We start from the raw sequence: 26,853 nt of genomic DNA on the forward strand, positions 1-26,853 counted from the left end.
AGAGGAGGAATTACTGTCATAGTCCTTGGAGATGCAGTTTCTCAGTGCTGAAGGCTTTAAATCAATGCTGAGTATTTCTGTGGAAGACTGCAGCTCCTGCAAATGTGACAAATTTAAAGCAGAATTGACAGCTGTTGGATGGCAGGTGAAAAGGTCCCTCCAAATAACATTTGCACTGTCCTGCCCCAGCCATCCTGCCCCACAGTGCATACTCTGAGGCTGTAAGCACACAGAAACTGTACCAAACTTGGGGAATCCCTGAATTTGGGATTTGGGAGTGGTACCTGGTGACAGAAAGGCTGTTTACTGGGTGTGCCTGTACTGAGGATGCTGCTGACAGCATAGCAGTGATCCCTGAAGTACTGAGGAGGTTTGCTTCCTCCAGGAGCCTTGGTTTGGGATTCTCCTGTGTCAGGGATGTTTTGGGGGCATTGAATGGCCTAAGGAAGGGAATGGAAGGCCACCTGTCTTTAGTTGTTTGCAGTTAGGCAATTCTTCCATTTGGCTTCACCTCAACTAGCAAGTTTGTAAACATCACTAATGCTTCCTTACATGGACAGCTGGAGCTTATCCCACCTTCCTGTCTGTGCTGTGAAAACCCAAGGCAGCAAGTCTGGCACATCTGTCCTGCAATTGCAAATCATAATTGCAGTGTAAATATCCAAATGGTTGGTAAAGTAACTTGTTGCTGAATAAGGGCATATTTACCCCCACCCAAGCAGTTCAGCTTGCACAGTCACACAATCCTCTTTGCCCCAGTAACTTTTCCACAAATAGATAAAAAGGTAGAAGAAATATAAGCAATGCTTAAGGGACTCTCAAATTGAAGTTCGTTCCAAGCATGGGGACGCTGAGGAATCTGCAGCCTGGAGAGTTGCTTTGTTAGAAAGAAGAGTTGCTAAAGACCTTTGCTGATCTGATCAGGTCCCTTAATGAACAGTGTGGCTAGAGACTGAAGTGAGAGTTTGCATAATATCTGTCCAAGACTGGTTTAATGTTAAAATTATTGCAGTGTTGTGCTAGGGGTTGTTTGTTCCCTTGCACGTTGTATTTAGTGTTGTGAGCAAGTCCTATGTGCTGATAACACCGACATACCGAGCACAGAATTCACTGTGTGGTATTCATCATGACTGTTTGGGATTCTTAATCATTTAAAGCAAATCTTCCATAAGCACTTTCCCTTTTGCTCCTCAAGATCCTGTTTGCTCAGCATGCCAGAGTGAGTGTGTCATCTGCAGGAGATGAGGCTTCCAGCTGCCTCATCCTCTTTGGAAAGCATTGAATAGTGCTGTAACAGTGGAGTCAGTAAGCAGAAAACCTTGGATGAATGGAAGGCTTTAGGCTGGGAATTGCTGGTCCTGGTAAGCCTTGAGGGGCACCATGGCTTTTTAGCTGGGAAGGAGTCTGGGCATGTGAATTATGGATACAAGCTGTGGACACAACATGGTGTTGAGCCTTGTCTTCTGCTGAACACTGCCTCTGTGAATAAACTATCCAGCTGTGGATGTGATAATTTTTAAACCAAGATATGATAGAAAGGTGTTGTGAAGCCAGACCTGGGCTCTGTGTAGTTGTAAAGTATCAAAAAGTGTGGTGGTCATACGTCATCTTCCCTCTCAGCGACAGTGTTATCTATTGTCTCTGTTTACCCAGATAAAAAAAAGGTAAATTCTGCATTACAAAATCAAAAACTACAGAGATTGCTGGTGGAGCGTTATCTCCTCTCTTTTGCTTTTATCACCTCTTGGTTGTTTTAGCAATCGGGCTTTTTGTTTTGTAAATTTGCGTAGAGCCCTTTAGAGAGGGAAGTGCCCATAGATGTGGTGTCTGAAAAGTGGTTCAAAAAGCCTTTAACAAGGTCAGATTTCTAAGGGAAAGACAAATCTGCTTTATGACTTTTTTTCTCTTTTATTCTTTGGTAATATTTTCTCTCAGTTTGTGATGGAAACTTCAAAAGTTTGAGTAAAAGCATCAAAAATATCGGGTAACACAGTCCGCTACATTTTAAATTTCTTTAGCCCTTCATGGGACACTTTTGGTAGCTTGAAGTATTTGTATACTGCTTTTTTGAGGGTTTCAGCCTGTTTGAGCAGAGGGGAAATGATGGTGCGTGCACTGTCACATCGACTCTGTACCACTACAGATGGAGGTCAGGCTCTTGAGAGATGCATGTCCAGTGGTTCCTAGGTGGAAGTTCGCCTCGGTGAGCCTTGAATGCAAAGAAGTTACATCCCAGAAAACAAATTTGTCTTGCACCCACCCTCTCCCTTCATCCTTTTGGTGATAAAGATCGTGAGAAAACGTTGCTGTTACATACAGCCCTTATCCACTGATGGTGTTAATGGCCTGATCACACCCCTTTTAATTAATGAATGGGAGAAATGCTTTCAATGCCAGCCCGTGTCTTCGGCTTCTCCCATTCCTTGCGGGGCCGTGAGGGTGGTGCAGCCCCTGGGATCCGCTCAGCCCACGGCAGTGCCGGGAATTCACCCCAAATCCTGCGGATCCAGGATGCTGCGCATCCGTGCCCAGCAGGAGGCTGAGCGGCGCTCCCATGCAGGTGAGACGGGATGCAGCAAGATGCTGACTCCAAACTCCTGGGCTGTTTCGGGATCCTTTGGTATTACCCCCGGGCCGTACAGCCTCCAGGCCGTTGTTTTCTCCTCGGTAGGTGCTGGATTGCACAGGTCTGCGGTGCCGGAGCCGCTGCCCGCCGTGCTGCTCCCTGGGGATTGGAGTTGCCAGGTCCTTATCTGGAGCCTCCCCTGGAGACACAGCCGGCCCGGACGCCGCTTGACTTTCACCCGGGGGTGCTCAGCAAAAGCCCTCGGACGCAAAATTTGGGGGGGTGGGAAAGATGGAAGCTGTTGAGATGCTCATGTCCTGCTCCTTTGACAGCCTCTGTCTGTGAGTGATGCTTTGGCAGGGCACCGCGAGCGGATTATTGCGGGGTCGGTTTGGTGCGGTGGAGGCTGTGCTCTGGGAATTGATGGTGCTGTGCTTGGGACTGGCCACAGAGCCCCAGCAGCTGGGCTGACTGGCTCAGGTACTGATGGTGACTTTCAGGAGGGGAAGATTCTGTGTTTAAATATATATATATCCATATATATGTCTCTTGTTCTGAAACTTCATGGCAAAAACGCAAATTTGGGCTAACAGAGGTTCAATTTTGGTGTAAAAAAAAACTTGGTGTATTATCACTGTTATAATATGGAAGTCTTTGAGGATACTTTAGGTTTGTAATTTTTCATCTCCCTTTTATCAGCAATGGTAGTGAAGGATTGTAAAATGTGACCTTTGCAGCTTCTGGATTGAACCTCTTGATTTTACCTTGCTCCTTAATCTAGTTGAGATCAAGCTTCCCAGGCTATACTGCAAGCTGTGTCCCCAAGTAAATGGGCATTCAAGCAGATCAACTTACGGCATTTTATTAAGTCAACACTCATGCAAAAGCCACCTCCAGAGCTTAATAATTATTTACTGAGTGCTCCTGGGTCATGAGAGAGGTTTTCATTAAGTTCAGAAAGCATTATGTTCAGCCACTTGTGAAGGTGTGTTTTAAAGACAGGAAGAAAAATGGAAAACTACTACATGGTGTACAACAACTTAAAAAATTTATCAGCTGAGGACTGAATATTTTTGTTTGTGGGGCTGGATTTTGTTGGAGAGGTTTTGTGTATGTGTGTGGGGTTTTTTCTGTTTTGTTTTTATTTTTTTTTCAGAGCAGGTTGGTCCAACGAATTTATTTGATTTGAAATTCAACCATTAGCTGCTTGCTGTAGTAGGTGTGCGAGGTGGATGCATGTTGCAGGGTTTTGCCTTCTCTACCCAGCCAGGTGCACTCAGAGCATCCAGGCAGATGGGTGGGTGCTTTTTGGGCTGTTCTGTGGGTGCAGTGCAGGTCAGCATACAAAAACATTTAGGAGGCACAGAAAACATTTACCTTGATGGTGGAGCAGGGGCAGGCAGCCTGTCTCTTTAAACATGTAACCTTCAAGTGCGGAAACCTTTCATGTACAAGCCTGAAATGTAGTCCTGGCTTTACTATAAAGGCTGATAGAGGTCTCCATACCATTTTTGCAACTGCTTTGTCCTTGGCAAGCCAGGACGTAGGAGGATGCCAAATCTTGGGCTTGTTTTTTTTTGCATTGATACTTCATGCAGCGCCAGGCAGTTGGCACGGTGGGCAGAGCGTCGCTGTAACCCACAATCAATTATTAAATGTTAGGAATGAAGTACAAAGTGCTCCAGGGAAAATGCTGTAGTAGTTGGAATCCCTTACCTCGGCTGAAGGGGAAGAGGGAGTGTGTAGGGGTTTTTTTGTTGTTTGTGGACTTCTTGCATTTTGTATTTGACATTTTTTGGGGGGAGGTGGTGTGTGCAGTCTGGCTCCTCCTTGGATTTATTTTTTTCTTTTGCTATTCTTCGCTTTTCTGTCACTTTTCTGAGGCAAACAGCATTGCTGGCTGGCAGGTCAGAAGCTAATACTGGCATTGTTGCTTCAGCCACATATACAATACAGGGAACAAAAAGTTTCTTGAGGTTTTACTGCTTGGTACAGAGATTGAAAACAGAATTTGTATAAATCAACTTTTAATTTTGGAGAAACTCCAGTGATTTTCTGAATGGTGTTGGGAGCTGAGTGGTGGTCTCTGAAAATGTCTTCTGGAGGTCAAATATTTTGAGTATCCACCATCCACATAGCATGGAACAATCTTAATCTTTAAAGCAAGGAGATGAGAGGTTGCCAGTATTACAACTGAAATGTGGATGCCTTTATTTTGTCTATGAATAATTATGAATGGGATAAGAGCTAAGACATAAACAAAAGCATTTCAATCCGGTGTTACTTCTTACCTCTGAGATCTGGTGCAGCTCATTGGATTTTTTGAGGTGCTAAATCTGCTTTTCTTGGCTGATTTCTCTGTGGACTAACCCATTAACAAACAGTTGGCATGAATGGAGGGAGGAGAGCAGCAGCCTCCCTCTTAGTGTCATTTCTCAATTAAGTGCAGGATAGTCCATCCTGCCTAGAACAAGTGGCTTTGAAGGCTCTTTGTCTAATTTGTCTAAGAAACATTACATTGGAGACATTTTCCTTCTTAAAAAATGTTCAAAAATAGTTAAAGTTTCTAAAGCAGTTAAAAAGCAGTTATTTTTTTTTTTTCCAGTTCCAAGTCTCCAGAGAAGTTTTTAAATCAATGTATAGGTAGTGCAAAATAATGCTTGTACATCAGATAACTGATAACTAATACACGTGAACCAGAGCATTTGTTTGATCAATTTATAGAATCTGGAAACAAGACTGTCCAGCGAAATATGAGTTTGTCTTTTTGTCTAAGGAGACAGATAAAATAATCAGTAAACATCTGGGAAGCTTTTGGTCTCTGTGGATTGATTGCAACAAAATCAAACTTGATTTTAATGTGATCAGTTACCTTTTGTTATGCAATGGCCACCTGCATAATAACTCATGTATGCAGTAGCTAACATTTCCCAGGCATCTGTGCAAAGGATACGTAATTTAAACTTATTTAATAAAGCTTTATCACTTCATGATTAATTGCATCGGCACATGACACATAACTAATAACTCCCAGTCTGTATTACACTGTGCTTATTAGAGTGCTAATGGATAACTGGTTTAATCATGTGTCAATTAAAAGGATGAGTCGGTTTCATTTATTGCAATTAGATGGTTTCCATAAACTGTTTGCAGGAAGTATCTGAATTGCATCGTGTATTAGCTGTGTGTGGGCTCTGCTCCTGGCTCCACATAATCTGGGGGTGAATCAGTTCACGTAGGGGAGTTTTGGATCCACGTGTCCACTCTGGATTGTTCTGTGGTACATGGCACCCAGCTTGGTCACGGGAGATCTGTCTGTGCACCAGCATGTAAAGGTCAAGAAGCTTTAAAAATAACCATTTTCAAAACTCTCTGGATGAAGCTTTTGAAAGAACAAGTTTTTAATCGCTTTTTCAGTTGAAAAAGTGAGTTTCTGACAACCCTCCTGTTTGCTCTGTGGAGGTACATGGTCATGAAACCCAAACCATCTTCTGTTCCTTTTATTCTGTGCTTGACAAGATGAGCAGACATGGTGGAGAAGGGAAGCTGGATGATGCATGGGACAGACTTAGAGGATGAGATACCAAAGTTTCAAAAGTGTTTTGCATGTTTAATCAGTGCCACTCATGGTGGGTGGAAGGAATGCTGGTGTGGAGAGACCGTCACGCACACAGGAGGAGCTTTACAGGCACCTGGGAATAAATAACAGGAAATCTGTCCGTGTTTCTTCCCACTGCTTGTAGCAGAAGTATCTGGTTAGGCAGGCAGGTGTTGTGCAGCAGCTTTTATCCCAGAAAGTGCATTATTTGAACTCACCTGCACTGATGATGTGATGGTTGGGTGCCCATCTCTCTCTCCCAGTTAATAATGGGTAGGAGGATAGGAGGAGATGGCCTCGAGTTGTGCCAGAGGAAGTTTAGGTTGAACGTTATGATGAATTTCTTCACTGAAAGAGTTGTCAAGCACTGGAGCAGCCTGTCAGGGAGATGATTGAGTCACTGTTGCTGGAGGTATTTAAAAGACACGTAGATGTGGCACCTGGGGACATGGTTTAGTGGTGGGCTTGGCAGTGCTGGGTTAATGGTTGGGCCTGATGATCCTGGAGATCTCTTCCAAACCTAAAACAGTTCCATGATTCTGTGGCAGTAGCTGCAGTCTGGTAGCACGTCGCTGTCCACCCTCTCTGCGTTCAGGGCTCATCTGCCTCTTTGCCATGTAAAATACTGAGCAGAATTGCAGAAGAAATAAAGCCTGGGAGCATCTTTGCCCTTTGGGGAAGAATTGGGCAGAACAGCAGTTTCTGGGACATTGGTCTCATTAAAAGACACAATAATTGAAGCTTTTGTTTACAATTTTTGATCAACAGTAGAGCCCTGAATCACCTGCAGGAATCTGGAAGGACACTTGGTGCAAGTAGGTAAAAAAATTGTGTGAGCAAGATGAGGTTGCTGGCAGGAGCTGTCTGAAATGCTGTGGAAATAATTTCTCCTTCCTGCTCCCTCTCTTTCCCCAACATTTTTGTATATGGGAAGGTTCTTCTGAGATGGTTTCCAGCACACTTGGCTTTGGTAGGCGGAGAAACAGTTCAAAATGAAAGAAGGTGGGAGGAACTGCTGGGTTACCAATTTTGCAACATTAGGTATCTGTAAAAATTGCCAGTAGCACACAAATGAGAATGCTGACAAGTGTGGTACAAAATTGGCCTTTTTCCAACATGAAGAGAATGGATTCTTCCCTGAAAGCAGCATTGGGGTGTCTTTTTTTCCCTCATGTATTGCAGAGGTCTCTGAGGTGGGATGCACAGTGTTATTAGTAGGCAGAAAGAAAATACGAGTACTTCAGTAATACGTGTATATAGTTCATAAATAAATAAACATTTTGGGGGTGCATGTTCAGACATTCCTGGTAGGAATGTATAATCAAAACAATTGGGAGACCACTGATGTGTAACTATCCTGGTCATGGAAATAAAGCATCTCTTGGGTTTGGAAATGTGAAAGTGGTTCAGATGTGCAGCCAGAAAACAAGCTGCTGGATTTAGATGTGAGAATGCTTCACCCTTAATTGAAAAGGGAGTGTTTTTTACAAGTATCACAGTCAATGACTTGTCTTGAGCAGCTAATTAGTACGATTATTCCGCAGCTGCATTAGTTTCACCACAAAGGTTTTCTCTTGTTTTATCAAAAGGATCAGTGTCTCTGTGAATGTTTCAACATGACAGGTCTTAAATAGCAAGATGGTCCCCTGCCTCCCTGCCCCCAAAATGTGTGCTCTGGAAGAGCAGAGTTTGATCTCTTGGGGCAGTAAGCATGGGTTCTTCTTTTTTTTTTTTTGTTTCTTCCGTGCACTGTGTTCAACATCAGTCCTAAACAAAGCCAGAAAACTTCCAGCAGTGCTGGTTCTGGCTGTCCGAGCACCAGCAGCTCTCGGTGCCCACAGTTTCTGAGCAAGCCCTGGAAGGGATGCTGGCTCCCAGGCTTGTGTGTCCTGCCAGCATCCTGCAGGTATCAGCACTGGAGCCAGAGGTGGGGATTTCAAGAGCAGCTTCCTCTTAGAGCCAGGAGGGTCACTGCTGGCTGGCCTAGGCATGGCCCATGGATTTTGGTTCTGTGTGCGCAGAAAATGATGAGTTGCTCCAGAAAGTGTCCCTGCAGTCCATGGCAAAGTCCCACAGTCTGTCTCATGCTCTGCTTGCCAGTGGCTTAGAAATACCTCTTAGGTGGTAAATCTGTGCTGTGTGCTGGAGTGGGCCAGCCTGTTGCTCTTTCTAAAGTATGACTGGAATAAAGCTGTTAATGTTTATTTTGCCTGGTTTTGTGTCTGACAGTGCTCAGAAGATGCTGGTAGACCTGGGGTGAGAGTTGGGTTTTTGTAGAGGTCTGTTATCTAACTCTGAAATGTCACTGCCGTCAAGTCCAACCCTAAGGTTGTATTATGCAGGAAATAAGTGAATTACATTTTGTCGTGTTTTCATGACAGAGGTGGATTTACTTTACTTTGAGCTACATTGTTAGACTGGAGTATTGTCCATACCAATCATTAGACTTGCTTCAGCTCTTTATTATCTTTTTCTTAAAAAAAAAAAACAACGAATATATGTGCCTACTACTGTCCATAAAAGCATTTGTTTTTCTCATGGGTGGTTGCTGTAAAATTTGAAAGAGCAAATGGCTCTTTACAGCTGGATGTTGGTGTTGGGGGAATGGTTTGGCTGCAGTCAAGTTAAGGCAGCCTAAGGTGGCCGCTAAGCACCTGAAGTGTGTCGGCTCCGAGTTCCCCTCTGGCGGTGCCGCGGATCCTCACCCATCGCGCCCCACGTTCCCCTGTAACTCCACCAGCTCCAGCCACCGGTACCTCCATCCCGCTTCCTGCAAGCTGAGCTGTCTTTTCTCTGGTCTTCCCACAGCAATTCCGAGCATCCTGGCGCTTCCAAGCCTCCCTTAAGCTCCTCCAGCATGACCTCACGAATCCTGCTCCGACAGCAGCTCATGCGTGAGCAGATGCAGGAGCAGGAGCGTCGGGAGCAGCAGCAGAAGCAGCAGGCAGCCCAGTTCATGCAGCAGCGAGTGCCCGTGAGCCAGACACCTGCCATCAACGTCAGCGTCCCCACCAGCCTGCCCCCCGCCACCCAGGTGCCCATGGAGGTCCTCAAGGTACGCACCTTTCCGCTCAGGAACTCCTCAAAACCCGCTTTATTTCACAGGGACGTGCTTCTTGGCGTTTTCGGCAACCGAGTTTTACAAATAAGCTGCGCTCTGGCTTAGTTTGCAGCTTGTTTTGTTGACCTGGTAGCGAAGAATGGAAAAACTTTTTTAAAAAGTTTGTGTAACTTTTGTTTTCTTTCAACTTTGAGACCTCTGGAGGGAGGTTTTGTAACAAACTAAGTTTTCCGTCATTTTCCCTTTGGAAAACGCTTCTCCATCTTTCTAGTACTTAATTACTTTCAATAAGAAGAAATTGTTAGTAGATAACAAATGAATGTTTTGGTTTTTAAAGGAAAACAATGAAACAGTTTTGTAAGATGGAGTCAAAACTCTTTACAAAAGAGCTCCTCAGAAAGCCTTAATCTGAAATATGGGTGAGTTTCCAGCTACTTGCAACGAGTCTTTGTAATCCTTTTTTTGTTTAAATGACTTGTTTGCTATTAGTAGCTTTGGATTCCTTGTCCCTCTGGAAACTGTAGGAGCTTGTTAGTGTCCCTCTGTCAAAGGGGATGTAGCTTGCTAATTACTCAGGGAAAAAAGTGAACAGCTATAAGAAAAGAGATAATTTCACGCACTGCTTAAATTCAAGTAGGCTGAAGCACCGTGAAATGTGTGAGTAAAACAATGTCAAATGTTTTGGAGAAGTTTGCTGACATATTTCATGAAAATATGACTTTCACCAGTTTTGTAGAGTTTGTTCTGAGTTATTGCTGGATCTTTTTATTACAGTTTGTTGTTTAGTCAGTGAGCATATTCTTATCATGTAAATTAGTTGAGCTTGGTGATAAACCGCTCATGTTTTGCTTGTTGCTGTTGTATACCAATGATATTCAGTCAAAAATTCAGTTTTAAAATAGACTTGCTGGCTCAGGGTTTCGAGGTGGTCTGTGTAACAGGTTTATGGGGAAAATACAGGGTAATTTTATTTATTGAATCTGCTTTATGATGTTGTGGTATCAGCACTAAAACTAATACTGATTTGGGATAGTAGAGTCATAGTCCAGTATGTGATAGAGGAGCAAAAAGGCAGCAGTTGAATTTTGAATTCTCTCTCTCCATACACACACATTTCCATTAAAAATTAAATATAATAGTCTTTGAGCACATGAGCATATGTCTGTAGTAAGGAGTCTGAAATTACCTGGGAAGAATTGTTTTGTCTGATGTTTGTGTATTACTCACAATGCTTGTGTATAACAATTTCTTCAGCTTGTTTCCAGGTTATGGCTGTAGTTATAATTCAGCTCCAGCAGATGTGTAGGAGCTATGAAAAAGGTTTTTTTTTTTTAATACACCTAGATAAATAAGCATATATTACATTTTTTACATCCTTCATCTTAATCTGTTACAACATGAGTTTTAGGGTATTTTTTAAATACGGTGGAAACTTGTAGGGAAGTATTTGCTTTTTGATGATATTTTATTGATAAGGAGGGAATGTGGCATCTTGAAGAAGCATTTAGCAGTTGTCATTATTGTTCATTTTGCAAATACCTCTTTGTATGTGAGAGGAGGGAAGGCAGCCCTTGATTTCTGAGGGACAAACTTCAGAAATCTCTGCAGCCGAAAGATGATGCTCAGTTATTTCAAGTGGGGTTCCTGGGACCTGGCTTGTCACAGGATCTGTGTGCTGGAGCATTGCTAGGAAACTTCACCCAAAGGGCTTTTACCTGAACCCTCATCCCTTAGGGTTCCAAAAGTGGTATTTGTCCCCCATTTCCCTCTGATGGAGAAGGATCTCCTGGAAAGAGGTAGGATGCTTCTCCTCCACTTTTCTTTAGCCCAAATAAGACTGCATGACCCTGTAGAATAAAAAAATTAAGAGAACTTGTGCTTAAGCAGCTTGTAAAAAGAAAAAAAGTTAGATACGTTTTGGCAATGGAATTCCATTTTGAAGGTGATAGTTGTGGAAATATGAGCAGCCAGCTGGACCAAAATGAAGTCTATCTTCTCATCACCTACATTTCCATAATAGTCAAAATTAGCAAAACCAAGTCCTTTTGGTCTCTGGCTGTGAGAGGAGAAAAAAATTGCAAAACTGAGAAAAACAGCAAAACTGCTTTGGATATTTTTGCGGCTTGTGTTTTTGGTGAAGTGAAAGATTCACCCTTTTATCGTTAGTCATAACAGTGGACTAGTTCTGTACAAAAAGAATTAGTACAAAATGCCAGGTTTGAAGTCAAGATCTTCCTGAAAATTACCACCGAGGGTGGGTTTTTTTGTTGTTGTTGTTTTTCCAAATGGGATATTTGGCTCAAATGCTGAGATTAACAATAACTCAGGATCTTCCTGGTGCCAGTGTGCTGACAGCCAGCTCTGGCTGCAGTGACATCATTTCCCTGCAGCTGCTTTATACACTTCAGTTGTTTTTTAGCTGTAGACAGATTTTCCATATGAGCTGTACAGAAGTTTTAATGGATAAATAGGGAACTAAGTTGCTAACTTTACTATCCAGATGGTCTGGATTTAGTGACCTTAAAGAATGAGATCGACAAAAAGGGGATTTTTACACTTTCAGAGATGTTAGCCTGCAAGGCAACTTTTAAAAAAAGTAATCTATTTCAGTGTTACTTCACAAACAAGACCAAATCTAGCAGATGGTTCTGTTGTTGTTTGTTTGTTTGTTTGTTTGTTTTGGTACTTTGCATCAAAAAATCCCACTCTAAGCCTGTTGAATTTGTCAGTGTTTTGTGGTTTTAATTATGGTGTGTGACTTGCCCTTTCACCCATATCTCACAGTGTGAGAAGGAGAATAATACTTGCATATCTGAGGATGGTAATTCAGAATGACTGGTTTAAAAAGAAGCCAGAGGTGTTAATGAGCTTGGATTTTATATTGGTCTTCAAGATGTCCATTTAGAAACAATACGGAAAGAGAAATATGTACTAATCTATGTCACGTTGCATAGGCATCTCCGAATTGCATAACACAGTATGCTCAAGGCCATGTGAATAAATGGGATTTCATTTTCTTGAGTAATGACTTCTCATTGCATCACTCGTCTGCCAAATAATGTAGCTTGGCAAGGTAGGAGATGACCTGCTGGAATTCAAATTTTGCATTGCTTTATGCTGCCTAATTAAGAGATGGACTGGGAGTAAGTTTGATGCTTTTGGAACAGTATCTCTTCAACTGGAATAGCGAAAGGAAGATTTGTTACAGCTTGTGGTTATCCTTCTGCAGAGCTGCAGTTGGAATCATGGGCTGGTTTATCTTTAAACACCTTCTCATCCATCTCCAACACTACAGAGAGATGTCACCAGGGAATTCTTTACTTCTGCTGTAATTCACCTTCTTTCTCTGCCTTGGAAATAGGAATGTAACATAAAAAGTTATTTATTGGAGTAGTTTCAAGCCATAAAACATCAGGACCCATTCCTGAGGTACAAAGTAAGCTTATGTTTTTATTTAATTAATTAATTATTTTTTATTTGAAAGGATTAGCATCTTTGCAAAGAGTTCCATCTTAAGATGACCTCCTACTTCATCTTCCATCCAGGTGTATTTTAGTTTTGTACACTCAGTTAATATTAAGGAGCTGTTCTTCTTGTTGGTGATGGAAGTTGCCTTTGTTTGTCACCATTTTCTGGTGGGAGCCCTTATCTGCTGGAGCTGAACCATGTCAGATCTCAGTTTCAGCATTCCAGTGCTGGTCTCTGGGAACTGGTTGCTGCTTTTCTGTTGCCCAGGGCTTGAGGAGATCGTGCTCAGGTTTCTGCTTGCAGTCCCTGAGCCTGGTGATAGGTTAGACCTGGTGCTCCTCAGTCATCCATTCACAAAACACTGCTGCAGTTAATCCCATACCTGGTGGGGATGAATTTGTTCAAGGTGAAATCCTTGGCTTTTAGAGAATATCCTCTTGGTCTCTAGTGAGCCTGGTCTGTTCATCAGCTTCCCCAGAGCTGTCTTGGACTTCATCCCTTCCCGTCTTACTGGAAATCACTGAATTACTGTTCTTTCTGTAGTCTGAGCAGCTGTGTGTTAGCAGTTATTTAGGGAGCATCTCCTGCTGATGTGGCAGAGTTGCCGGGTTCTACTTTTCACATTGTTCATGCCCTCCCTCTTCCCCACTCCGTGCTCCTTTCCTACCAAGCAGCTATCAGGGTTCTTGTGAAGTGAGTGGTCTCCACAGTTTCTGGTAGCAACAGGACAACTCCCTGCCTTTGTGATGGCTTGTGATAGCTTGGCCTCATCTGCAGGATAGTTTCCAGTTTTCTATGTCAATCCAGGTAGCTGATTTTAGAATGTCATTCTAAATCTAGAATAAAAATTCTGTTCAGCAGACAGAAACACTGACTTGTATGACCAGAGTTGTACATGATGTCCCTCGGGTGTCTTCACCAAAGCTGCACTGTAGCAGTCTGGGTTTGGAGCTCACCATCATCTACATGCTTTTAAGAGACTAAATAGGAAAAGGGTTTCCTTTGTCTACAACATCTAAAAGATCCAGGAGTAAAAAAAATCAAGGAATGACTCTACAGGCTGAAATGACCAGCCATCAGGCCTTATTCCCAGAAGAAAGACTGCAGAATCCTCTGCTTGTTTTTTGGGTCAGTCTTTGAGAAGTTCTGCTGATTGAAGTAGAACCAACATGTTGTTTAAGGCTCTCCTTTGAGGATTCCTCTCTTCTATGTTTTTGGTGAGTCCACTTGTACTTCTGTACTTGTACATAAGTACAGAATTGACCGTGATTCTGGAGATGAACTGCAGAAACCCAGAGAAGTAGAGCCTCATCTGTCTGTGCGTGTAGAGACACCAAAAACTGAATTGTAGCTGTGCTGTGTGACTTGTATTGCTTTGACTGATTTCTGGATCAAGCTTACTGTATAGAATAAGTATGACACAATCCCCTAAATCCTTTGAACCTGCCTGCCCAAAAGACAATGTGGCATTGCAGGAACTGTGGCTGGAGTGCTCCTTCATGGGAGAAGGAGCACAGGAGCATCCTCAGGAGGCAGCAAAAGAGGCTCAGGGCCAGCACCGGCCCACAGAATTGCAAATCAGTTCCACTGAACATATTACCAGTTCTTGCAGGATTGAAAACATTACTGGTGGGCAGCTGACACCCAGCCCTCTGCATGTCTCACTAAGCAGATGGAAGGTGGAAAATTAAGGGTGAACATTTCTTCCCTCTGTCCCTCCATGTCACTCGTTGGCATTTCTCAGTTGGTGCGTGGATGTCACACTTGCTGTCATGTTTCTGATGTGATGCACCAGGTCATGGGTTGGTGGAACCTAAACTGGATGTGCTGTGTGTTCCTGTCCCTGCTGCTGGATGCAAATGCTCCCAGGGGTGTGCTTGCTTCACATCCCCTTCTTCCTGAGTGTTATCACACCAATGCATAGCAAGACAGAAATCTGCTGGACTTCTCATACCTCTTCCTCCTTCTTTGTCTGCCATTGGGGTTTGAGGAATGTGACTTTTCTTTGGCACAAAGAAAAAAGAAAAAGATGGGAGGTACTGCCAAGAACAGCCTCGAGGGCTGCAGTGGGAACCTGCAGTGGTACAGATATCTTTGGAGTGCTGCATAAATGCTTTGCATGTAATAAGGTGAAAACAGGTCTCCTCACCAGCAGGTCCATTTCATCCCCTTTCAGCTTATTTCTGGAGAATAAGAGAACAGTTCCCTTGCTCCAGGGAATCTGGAGAAGGTGGTCTTGCTTTGGGGATCTACATGTTGAGGTCTCTGCTTTCTGGACAAAAATCACTTGTGCATATACTGCCAGCCCTTGCTTACTGGGCAGTTCACGCCAAAATATATACATGTATGTTTTATATATATGTATATAAAACATGTATGGAAGCATAGGCCACAAACTAATTTTTAATATTTGTCATTACGGCACTTTAAATTGTCTATTTCCATACAACTATGCTTATAATATGCTAAATATTTAAAAAATTGTCTGCCACTAAAGCCCTCACTTCAGTTTCCCCCTGCTACACTGCCTGGGTTTGTGTCTTCATGGGAGATGTTAATTGCCCTTTTGGTGCCAGAATTTCATCATGGCCTTTCTTTCTTGTCGTAAGCAAGGTGTTAAGCCTTTTCAAAGCCAGATATTGTGTACTGGATTCCCTCTTCTGCTTTATTATTCCAATGTCTTTGCCCACCTCGAGGCAGTACTGTGGGCTGATGACTGCTGATACCAGAGTGGGTGTGGTTGTCTTTTACCCAGTGCCATCCCATTGCTGCAGTTTGTGCTCATCTTTCCCTATTCCCACTTTTTTGGGTGGACAGGAGTGCAGGGAGCCAGCCTTGCCTCTCTCCTTCACCCTCATGTCATTATTCATTCAGACTTTAAATGTGCCACCACAAAAATCTCTCTGCATCAGAAACCCTGTATTTCTTCATTTTTGAAATGCCAAGCATTTCTTCTGTTTGATGTTAATGACTATTGGACATATATCAAAAAAATACCTCCTCCTATTCTTTTGCCAGTGTGCTTGTTCCAGATAGTGACCTGTGGAAGCTCTGCCTGGCAGGGAAGGCTCAGCAGCTGGCAGCAATGTTCTTGGTGTAATAATTACCATAAGACTTCATTGTGTAGAGGATTTATCTCACAATTCTGATGAAAGGGAACAATGGGATGGCAAGATAAATGTGTGGTAGTGCCTGCCCAGCAAACGTGTGTTTGTGGACATGCTTATCTGATTCAAAGTTAATTTAATCTCACCTGACAATGGTAGATAGTAGTGTGTGCTGGTGTGTTAGGTAATCATGGTGTGTATTTGCAATCAAGAACAGTGATTTGCCAGACTGGGTCTTGGTGAGCTGCAGATAAAACATTTAAACTAAGGTTACTTACACTTGGTGACATACTTTAAGCCATCAGCAAATTCTTCATAAAGAACTTGCATTTAACTACAGAACCACTGAAGTCTGCCTTGTCTCTTCAGCCTTCATGTAAGTAAAAGTATCTCTCAGGCCTTAAATCTTTTGCTTGCTCAGTGGGTTGAAAGCTAGTTTAAAACAAATACTGGTGCTTGAGGTCTGCATCAGTAATAGAGGTAAAATGTAAACTCTTGCTTAACACCCAGGGTATTAGACATTAAAAATGCATGGAATTCGAGGGGGCAACATACTTCTGTGTACAAGTATCTGATGGTTGACTGCTAGTGCAAAACACTGCTCTCACCCTTCGTCCCAAATGCCCTTTTCCTATGCATGCAAACACGTGTGTTGCTTGACTCTTGAGAGAAATGGTTGTTGCTGATGAAGATGTTTGATCTTTCCATCTTGTTTCTTCAGCTGTGGTGACTATGATGCAAAAATGCAGCTCCCAAAGTTGTGAGACAAACTGTGCTGCTGCTGGTGAAAGGATTTCTCGGGAAAATGATGTGAGCAGAGTGGGAAAATAGCTGAGAAACTGCTCCTCGTCACAGAGCTCTTGCCCTTGCAAGTTTACTGTAGTTACCTGGAAGTTAGAAATAATGTATTTGGCACAGAGCAAATCAGGATATACTCAGAGAAAATGATACAGATATCTAGAGGTCCAAGCTCTGATTGATCCTTGGAAATTCTTGCTGGTTTATATCCTAGTTGGTGGTCTTGAGGATTTTCTGTCTTCCCGCTGGCAGGGTAACATCCACAAAATTAAGAAGAGCTTGCTAAGTTCGGTCTGTTACAGCTTCAAAGCACTCTTTTTTTTTATGGTCTAGACATATTATCTGCTGGCTGAGTTACCAGACCTTGGGAAAATGGTGGTTCACCACGTGTCAGTGGCTGTTTTGGACCTGCAGAGGATGAGTTAATCTTGTGCAGATTAAGATTTGTAGGTGCCCACAGTTGTGGGCGTTAAGGGCATTGATGAGGCTCCACAGCCCCCAGCTAACAGGTTTTAGCAGCTCGTACCAAGTCCTTTGTCAGGCAACATGAATTTAATAACCACCTTACTCCTGGAGCCAAGGCTGGAAGAAGAGGGTGAGTGTTGGTCCCTGCAGTTGTGTTTGCTGAAGCCATGGTTTAATTTAGCAGAAAATGCTGCCCAGAGCCACACACAGTGCTGGAAAATGTGGGGACTGGGGGGAGACCCAGGGGAGCCTCCGCTGACACCTTTGATAGGCGTTAAATTTTAAATGTGAAAACTCAGATCTGCTTAAAGTAATCTTTGGGTATTAGGTATACTCACAAATATTTCAGTTCTTCAGCTGGTTTGGCAGCATTATTCTCCAAGATGCTGAACCTGTGTAGTGAATGAATTCAAAGTGACAAGCTGGAGGCATTCCTGCCATTCAAGAGAGGCTTAAGGAATTTCTTATTGGCTAAATTACAAATATGTAGCATTTTGCCCAGCACTGCATGGCAATTTCAACCTGCCTGACCGTGACAAGATTAGCACTTTTCCTCCCCCCTCCCCAGCAGTAATTTTTTTTAAAAAAAAAATTAGATTAAGAAGTACCAGGCAGAGATGCAAAAGCTTGAAAGAGTGAAAACCAGCCTTACCTTGAATGATTCTGTCTGTCATTGGATTGGTTCCTTAATTAGCCCCATGTCCTTTAACCTCTTGAGAAATAAGTAAGGGATAAATTTGGGGATAAAGACAAAGACGCCTGGAGATTTACCACACACCGCTAGGTAATTCATCAAGGAATGTTGGTAATTAGCCCTGCCTCTTTCCTTTCTGGCTCATTTAATAAAACTGGTTGATTTAAAATAATGCCTGCTGGTTCATTATCAACTACTTTAAGAGCCAAGTTATGAACTTGAAACAAAACCCAGTATTGTGTTGTCTGCAAAGGACCTGGCAAGTGTTTTTTTTTTTTTTTTAATAAAAAGAAATTGTTCTGTCTGGTCATCAGTTTCCCCATCTTGATAATTAAATATTACTTTGTTTGGATTTCTATTTGGCGTTTTGGGTGCATTTATTTCTGGTGTCTACTGAGAGGCAGAGAAGAGGGAATAAAAATCCAAGATCTTGAAGAGGTACGTGTCAGATTGTGTTAAGAAAGCATGGCCTGATGGAATTCAGCTGAATAAGGAGTTTACAATAGTAGTAGTTGTCCAGTTGAGGAAGTGGGCAACTGTTTTAACCCTTTATCTCTCAGAAATGAGTGCCAGCTATGTGCCTTGTGTTTGAGCAAAATGATGCATTTTATTAACCCATCTCTTTAGTGCTTCTTGTGGTAATTTTCCCCAAGCTGAGGACAGAACTCATCAAATTTGTATTTGCTTAGGAAACCATGCAGCGGTCTCTCTTTTTCTTTATAGATGGGAATAGCATTACTTGGAAATTAAAGGAGAGGATCAGGGTAGCCCTGGATCAGCACTGCTGTCTTTGCACTGTCTGGGAGACAGTGTCCATCTCAGTTTCCACTTGGAGTTTGTTACAGCAACAGTTGCTGGCCAGTGGATCTGGTTGGGTCAGTCTGCCTGAATTAAAGAATGAACTTACTGTAAATCTTCCTTTAATAATTAATGTCAGTCTTAGGTTGTAACACTTCTGAAACTGTTGTGGGCTAGAGGAAAAGCAGGCAGTGCTGGCCTTCTGCTGATGGAATACTCTGTAAGTCTATTTGAACATAGAACCCCTCAGTATCATTTGGAGCAGAATTTGATAGAGTGTTTCAGTGCAAATCAGAAAGAACAACCTTCTGCTCATCTTCCATCCATCTCTTTTCCATCTCCTGGGGAAGTGCATATTCTGGGGGATCTTGTGTTCTATAGGGGCTTCTGTGACCCAGCAAAACTATGTGTCTGCTTTTATATGTTTGGCAGATTAGTCAAATAAGAAATTAAATGTGATAGCCTCTGTGGAAATACAACTCTGCCAGTGATTCTTTTGTCACCAATGATGAAAATAACTTGCTCCTGAAGGTTGCAGGGAGTCCTCTGGGGTATTGGGGTAACAGCTCAACCCTGCAGGTTGTCACTGGAAGTTCTGCCACTGGATGCCAGTTACCTACTTGTTTATTATTTTGAGACCTGTTAATAAAATCTGATAGTTTAAATTTATTTTAAACTAGTTTTTTTTCTAGCTGGTAACAATGTGGTACAGAAGGTCAAGTGTCTTTTAAAGAGACACCGAAATAACCCCCAACAAACAAAACTTTAGTACCAGGTTTTGTAAAGTTAGAATGTCCATGCCAAATTAATAGTTTTGGTTTACACATCATACTATTATAACATACCAGAACAATATTTATCATGGACCTCTGTGACTTTGTGTCCTAGACTTATTGAATATCAGTAGTTGAAGTTCCAGTCAGTTGTTTGAAAATTTTTGTGTAAGCTATATAGTGCAAACAGATTGGTTTTGAGTTGATCCCCAGCAGCAGGCACTTCCACATCATCGTTACAATAATTAAACAGTAATTCGTGGTGCTGCACTTCCATAATTTCTCAGCAGATGGCATTACGGTTTCCAAGACTGTGTATTCCTTGGGAAAGCTCTCAGGGAATTCATCATTCTAGACTATTCCTAACTGATGAAGGTGAATACTCAGGTGTTAAGCCTGTTTTGACACATTATTCTAATCATATTGTTTGGTTGTGTTACTGTATTTTATTTTCCCAGATGTGCCTTTGAGCCATTAATCAGATAAAATGCTCTATGTGATAGTTACTGCTTTCAAAAACTAAGGCAAGCTGCCTGTTTTAAATAAAACTGCTACTGGTGTCCAGAAGAAGTAATAAACCTTTTCAGAAGGAAAGACTAGAACATTAAAAAAGGTTAAAAGACAATGTTTTCCATTGAGCATCCCCAATCCTCGAAGCTATATAAGACACAATTGTTCTGCATTAAATTCTACCCCCTTCCTGCTTTGTCTTACAAATCCTGGATTTTGTAGAAAATGTCAGCTAGTGAAAGAAAAATCATTTGGAGAAGTATTTGATGCTCTTGTGGAAACAGTAACAAATATGAGTGTGTTTCTGAATAAACATGGCTTGCAGAGCACAGAAGGCATCAGCTGTTTTTGGGCACGGCGCTTCTGTGGGTCCCTGGTTTCTGACGGTGTTTGTGTTACTGACCTGGCTGGAATCCGTGTCCCGTCTCCCAGCAGACACACTGACATCAGCAGGAGCGTGTCTTGTGGCTCTCAAGAAACCAAAGTTTCTAAGAGCTGGTTTTGTCTTGGAACAATGTGCTCCTTGTGTCTGTGTGTGTGTCCATCCTCTCCTTCTGAGAGCAGAGAGGGGCAGATCTGCTCACCAGGAGCACCGTGGGTCACCCAGTGCCGCAGATCCGGAGTGTCCGGCGCGACCTGCAGCAGCCAGGCGCCTGAAGTTATCCTGACCTGCAATCAAAACTGGTCCATTAATCTGAGAGGAAACTTGGATGTTAAGCAAGGTGAATCAAAGCCTGTATTTCAGGCTGCCTTCCTAAAAGTCACCCAGATGTTCCTGGTTGAAACCATCAGAATTTAAGTTTGTGGGCATAATGGTTGGCTGTGAATTAAATCTTTCTGTTCTGTCAGAGGAAAATATGAACAAGCAACTACTGGAAATTCTCTTCTCGAAAAATAGTCCCTTCCTTGAAGACATTTGAAGGCTGAGGTGTAGCAGATAGCCTGTCTGCCTCTCTCAGCTCTTCATAAAGCTCATGCCAAGGACCTGAAGGCAACACGCTGTACTTCAGAATGACTTCTAACTTGCTCAGGCTGTGACTTCTCTGCTTGTGTTTTTTCTATAGATGTGTGGATTTCTTTTCTGGCAGAAATCTTCTGTGGATTTTCTTTTTGGGCAGCCCTGGGAGTAATATTGTCAGGAAGAACTTACTCCAGTTTACCAGTATCAGTGATCCAGGGGGTTGCTGCCCTTAACCAGCATCTCTGTCCTGATAGCACCTAAGTGATAAACCTGTTTTGGGGAGGCAGCTTGTTTTTACTGGGGGAGAAAGACATGGTGTTACTTCTGCTACAGTCTCATGTGAAGTAGGGCTGTTCTGTTGAACAATGTTAATGTTTCAGAAACTACTTTAAAATTAATTATAATACTGCTTTTCAGTTAATTTTTGTCTTTTTAAACAGAAAATTCTGAGATGAAACTTATGTTTAAAAAACCATGTCAGCCATCTATATTATCATAAGTTACTGATGGAAAACTTGTCCACTGAGCTGTCTGAAAGCATTTTTTCTATATATTAGTTTGTCTATTACACAGTTCTGCTTCCTGACTGCCACCAAAACCTTTCTTTGCTGAAATACCTGTGTCTCAAAGAAACTGTTTAGGGAGGGAGTAAAATGACCTTGAATGAGTCAGCAGTTGTGTGTAGCAATCGTAAGCCTTCCGTGCTCTTTGCTTTGGAAAAGGAAATGAATTCTGAACCACAGGCACCATTCATTGCAGGGCACTTAATGGGCTCCATTCACATGAAAGTTCATATATTCCTTAAGGGTTCAGCCCTGTATGGTTTGCTGTGTAAAAGGAAAAATACTATTTAATCATGCTACTTTGGCTTTTCAAAAGAGTTTATCCTTTTTGCACACTGGCTATTTGAGGGAAGAAAAGTGATTCCTTCTGCTCTGGAGTGCTGCTTATGTAATCAGTGGTTACTCTGTGCAAAGTGCCACTTCCTCTGTGGGTCACTGTTCCAAATTGCCTTCTGCCTTTCCCTGCAGTGTTTGATCTAAGATGTGAGGAGAAAGCTTCCAGCCAGGGCTTCTGCAGGATTATCCTTAGAAAACCCTTCTCTCTGAACTTGCACCTTCCCCAAGGAAATGCATTAATTACATTTATCTGCTTTGGTTAAAGGCTGCAAGGACTGAGTTGGGTCTTGATGGCTCTGCATGATGTGAGCACAGAGTCTGGATGCTCCTCCTTGGATGCAGAGTGAGGAATGTGCCGACTGCTACTGGACCCAGGGAACAATGGCAGATAACTATTAGAGGAACATAGTTCAGCTTTGCATTTTCTTCTCTGGTAGCTGCAATTCCAGAAAACATGCCCAGACAGCTATTGCTGCCAGCTATACATAATCAACAGGCAACTTAATGGGCTAAATCAGAAGCAGTTCTGGCTGTTACTCAGTCATGGAATCCTAGAATGACTTGGGTTGGAAGGAACCTTAAACATCATCTAGTCCAACACCCCTGCTATAGAAAGGTGACTTTTTAAAAATCAGTTGAGTGGTTTTGATTACCTGGGTTGGTTTAGTCTTGCAAACATCTGTACCTGTGTCAGGTGTACCTGTGTCACAGGGAGCTGCTGTGGCAGGGCAAGAACAAGCAGTTGGACATCAGCCCTGGCACCTTCTGGGGCTGACTCTGCCTTTAGTGTGAAGCAGTAACATGATTTTGAAGTCAATTCCCAGTTGCCCACACGTATTACCATATTAGCTTATTTTTGCCCACTGCTGTTGATGAGCATTAATTAGATTCTTGTCAGAGGAAATTAAATGAGGAGACCTGATGTCATTCAGCCACTCTAGGGAGTTCAGTCTGTGAGAGCAGACTAGAGCTGCTCTGGCAGCAAGGGCTTGACACACACCAGAGTGTTCTGTTCACAGCTCAGACCATGTTGTTGGCTGTGGTGGATGTATTGGCATCTCCTTGGCTCCAGCAGATGTTAAAATATCTTAAGCCTTCACTTTTCATCTCTTCAAACTTCATTGAAAATAGTATCTATAGTGTGAGCTTATTTGTATTTTTTAAGCAATTAGATCTCTAAAAAAATTTATTCCATCCTGTAAAGTAGTGATATGCTAAAATGGGTTTATACTTGAGGTTTAAAAAAGGGCAAGGGAGGTGGAGAAGTCTTGAGCTGAGATCTAGTTAATCCCCATCTAGTCTCTAATTACATCCCTTGCTCCAGCATCTGTTTGCCTTGAATTCTGTTATGTTCCCATACAGTTTCTTGAGCAGCTATAACCTTGTGTGTGTTGTCAATCAGTGGTGCGAGGTATGTTGTGAAATATGTGCCATGATGTTTGTATTTTTCAGTGTTAAAAGGAAATGCCTGATTTTGTGCATAAATACAACTTTAGGGAAGGATACTTTGCCTGTTTCCCCATGTGAACATCAAGCTGTTCTTGCAATAGCACTTCAAGGGTTACGGTAGTGTGGGTCAAGTGCGGTTTAAAATAGGATTCTTCTGAGACCAAGCCTGGAGGCCCTGAATTTCTTTCTCAAAAGACATTTTGATCTTCTGACAAACTGTTACTTCTGAATTTCTTGGTGCTTCATATTTGCAGCTAACCTTTGGAGAACTGGAATGATAACACACACTCTTTGTGTTTTGTGAATGTGCCTCCCCTGGTGAGTCGATGGCTTGTGCTTTTTTGAAGTTCAGATGAAATCATTAAAAAGAGTTTTCTGTAAGATGTTTGGAAAGGTGGAATTTTTTTGGTGTCATGTATTAAAATGTGTTTCCAGTCCTGCAGAAAGAGCACTAACCCTTACCTTGACAGGACTTCACACAGGAGAGAATCAAGAGCTTGTAGTCCCTTGCAAGGTGCAGGTTTTATATTTGCTCACATGCTGCTCACAACCTGCTCTGAAAGGTTTTCTGCATATGTTGGATAAACACCATGGCAGAATTTCAGACTATCTCTTTATATAACCTATTTTTAAGTCCTAAAATTTTTGTGATAAGGAACACACTTGTGCAACATCTCTTGATGCAATGAACCTGAGCTCAGTTCTTCATTGCAGCTGCAATATAAAGAGAGCTCCTGACAGCTGACTGGGGTTTTGTCAAAGATTTCACTCGTTCAGTTGATGGTCCTGCCAGTGCCCCATTCTTTGGCCTCATTGAGTGTCATTTATATGGACAGCAACTTCTCATTTCACAGGGTAAATAATTATTTGCCTGCCATATGTGAAATAACATGAAGAGGAAGGTTTTCAACAGCTCATCTCAGGAAGACATGGAGGGGCAGGTGTGGGGAAGGTTACAAAATCAGCCGAGGGGATGTATCTTGTTTTTGTAGGTATAAAATAGATTGTGATGCCATGACTCCATGCATGTAAAGCTTGAGATCTTAAAGGCTTGAATTGTAGGATCCTTGTTTAATAAATGAGCTCTTGTTTTTTTCTGGGAGACAGATGATAGCTACTGTCTGACTGTTGTGGGAATAAGGTCATGGGGTGCAGAGGCTAGGTCTTAATTTAATTTCTTACTCGTTACTTTTAATCTTTTGTGGCTACTGTGATGTCTTCTCTGTCATCTACTTTGTGAGTGACATGTCAGGAAAGAGAAGATGTGATGTTGCTAAATGGAGGTGTTGAACTTCAGCCCTCCAATGCCAAGGAAGAGTCACCATCATTCAGAAGTTACCCTGACAGTGTTGGCTTTCAGTTTGAATGTTCTGTGTGGCATCGGTTTTGCCGCCCAGGCTAATTCTCCTCCGGAGTGGTGTCATGCTACTCCACACAAGGAGTGACCCACCTTTGTGGCTTGCCAAAATCCTCAAAAAAATCCTTGTTCTGGTATTTAGCAGAATGCTTCAGATCAGAGCCAGTTAGTTGGGTTTGCATGAAGGTGACTTGGATTATTTTACCTTAGCAAACATGATGATCAAGCACTCTGAGGCACTGAAACTATTTTATTATAACTCAGTAGGTTTTAATACAGTCATAAATAATAGCACAGCTCGTTGAGCAGAAGGATAAAAACCAAGGAGTTCAGTGGTAAGCCAGCTTGCATTTCCTTCATGTAAGTGAAGTCAGCGATTTATTATTATTTTAGTCTGTGTCTAATGATCATATTAGTGGTGTGAATAAAATGGATGTATCTGGAGTGCTTTATTCTTCTGCTTATTCAAGCCTTCCATATTGGGGCTGACATGAGACATCATCAGCTGCAGGCAAAGTGGTATAGAGCCCAGCTAAGTCCTTCTAATTCTTTATTAGCTGTAACATGTAGAAACTCAGGGCATGTTAGCTAAACCTAAAACTGGTTTGAGTTAACACCATCTTCATTCTCTTGCTTCTTCTGGTGGCTCTGTGTGTTTGCTGTAAAGCAGATCCCCTCCAAACAGTTGTGTTCCAGGACTAGTGTCCTTTGTGCTTGTAGGCAGTGTGTTGCCAAGTGCTTTGTTAAAATTAATGATAGTTTCAGAATTATTTTCACTTATATTTTGGTATGCTTCTTTGAAAGTTTTGGTAGGAAAACTTTCCAGTTGCTGTTGAAAGCTGTTGCAGCAAGCACTGGTTGGGTTTGGTGTGTTTGTATTTTCTCACTGGGGTCGTGATTGGTGGTGTGCTCTTGGTATGTGCTGTGTAAGTGACCTTGAGAGCAATCCAACGTGTCCTCTGGAATTATGTGAACAATTGGAATGGAGCAGTCTTTCACTTGATCTTTTCCAGACAAGTAGGTCAGAAGTGTAGATGTCTTTGGGCAAGTAAGCAACAAGGTGTAGAGGTGGGGCGTGATGACCTTTAAAGGTTCCTTTAGCCCAAGCGATTCTGTGACGTCCTGCTGATGTACACTGTGCCCCCAAAAAGAGGAGATTCTTTTCTGTAATAACCCAAGAGTTGCATTTGAGTTTACAAATGGCTTTTATTTAAAAAAGAGAAGGATACTACTGTTTCTGTGTGTGGCATTTGGGTGTTTGATAGATTTTTATCTGGTGCCGTCTTTACATCTCTTGTGTTTCAGTGCTGAATGTTGAAGTTTTGTAAATAAATACTTCATAGCCCACAGGCAATATTCTGAACACCAATTCATTCTCACAGGCTAATGCTGAGGATATGAAAGACTTGTGAATTAAACTCCCTTCTTGTTTAGCCCCAAAATACCAGCAATTACACTCAACACTTGAAGTTATCTTGGCAGAGGTGTGTGTCCTTGTGCTATATATTTGAGCAGCCCTTCACAAACCTTATAGTGACAAATGAGGCCAGGTTTGAGGGTATGAGGTTTTAAGATTCATGAAGGCAACAGATTGGGTGCTTTTCCCACTCTTACACTTTTTATTTACGGTTCAGGCAAAACAGCCAATTTTAAGTTAATTTTCACCTCTGGAAATCAGTATTGCATGGCACATTAAGAGAAGTTAATGCGGGGGCAAAGTAGATTTACTGCATTAAAATCTTGAAGCTACTTGAATTTTATTTCTTAAAGTTTGGACAAGCAAACAACCTGTGCCATTCTGCACGTGGGTAACTACATCTCTAGGAAGGTGATAATAAGGACTTTTATTTAAGTCTCCTACTCTTTCAAGCTTAGCTCCGGTTACTTTAGCCACCATCTTTTATAAAACTCATTGCCGTTTTCTCCATTATTCATTTTGTATGAAAGGTGCCATTATTTTTACCCAGTCCAATTTGTGTTCTTCACATTTGACAAATGAGTGATAGATGAACAACTTGAGCAAAACCAGGTGTGGAAAAGGATGCCTCTTCTGCCTTGTGGAAACTGCATACTCGGGGCTTCTCAAGAGCTGAGAGAAAATTCATGTTCCTACTTTTGTATTGCAGAGTGCATGCTTTCTTGGGTCTGGGCTCCAGAAATAGGCCCAGAATCTCCAAATCCTGGAGATTTGGAGGTTGATGTGGTTTAAGCAGTGGTCGGGCCTGTCAGGGACGTTCTGGGAAGGGGATGGGCATTCTGCACCTCTTCTCTGCCGTTGGAAATGCAGTGAAGTCATTAAAACACCCATTTTTGCAGCTGTCTTAGAGTGCACCGGAGGCCTGGGAGCTG

The 26,853-nt window shown here is 42.3% G+C and overlaps 1 protein-coding gene across 9 annotated transcripts in view; it reads left to right on the forward strand.

Moving 5' to 3' along the window:
- Nucleotides 1-26,853, forward strand: part of MITF (melanocyte inducing transcription factor) — a 100,904-nt gene that overhangs the window by 46,439 nt on the left and 27,612 nt on the right. For 7 of the 9 annotated variants that reach the window (XM_058844738.1, XM_058844739.1, XM_058844742.1 and 4 more), the window contains one exon: nucleotides 8,973-9,219. In XM_058844738.1, coding sequence (XP_058700721.1) covers nucleotides 8,973-9,219 — 247 coding nt within the window. Of the gene's footprint in view, nucleotides 1-2,883; nucleotides 3,047-8,972; nucleotides 9,220-26,853 lie in introns of those variants that run through there. The other 2 variants (XM_058844741.1, XM_058844744.1) reach the window with 2 other exon arrangements.

Source organism: Poecile atricapillus, chromosome 9 (genome assembly GCF_030490865.1).
Source record: "Poecile atricapillus isolate bPoeAtr1 chromosome 9, bPoeAtr1.hap1, whole genome shotgun sequence".
In the NCBI taxonomy this organism is placed as follows: domain Eukaryota; kingdom Metazoa; phylum Chordata; class Aves; order Passeriformes; family Paridae; genus Poecile; species Poecile atricapillus.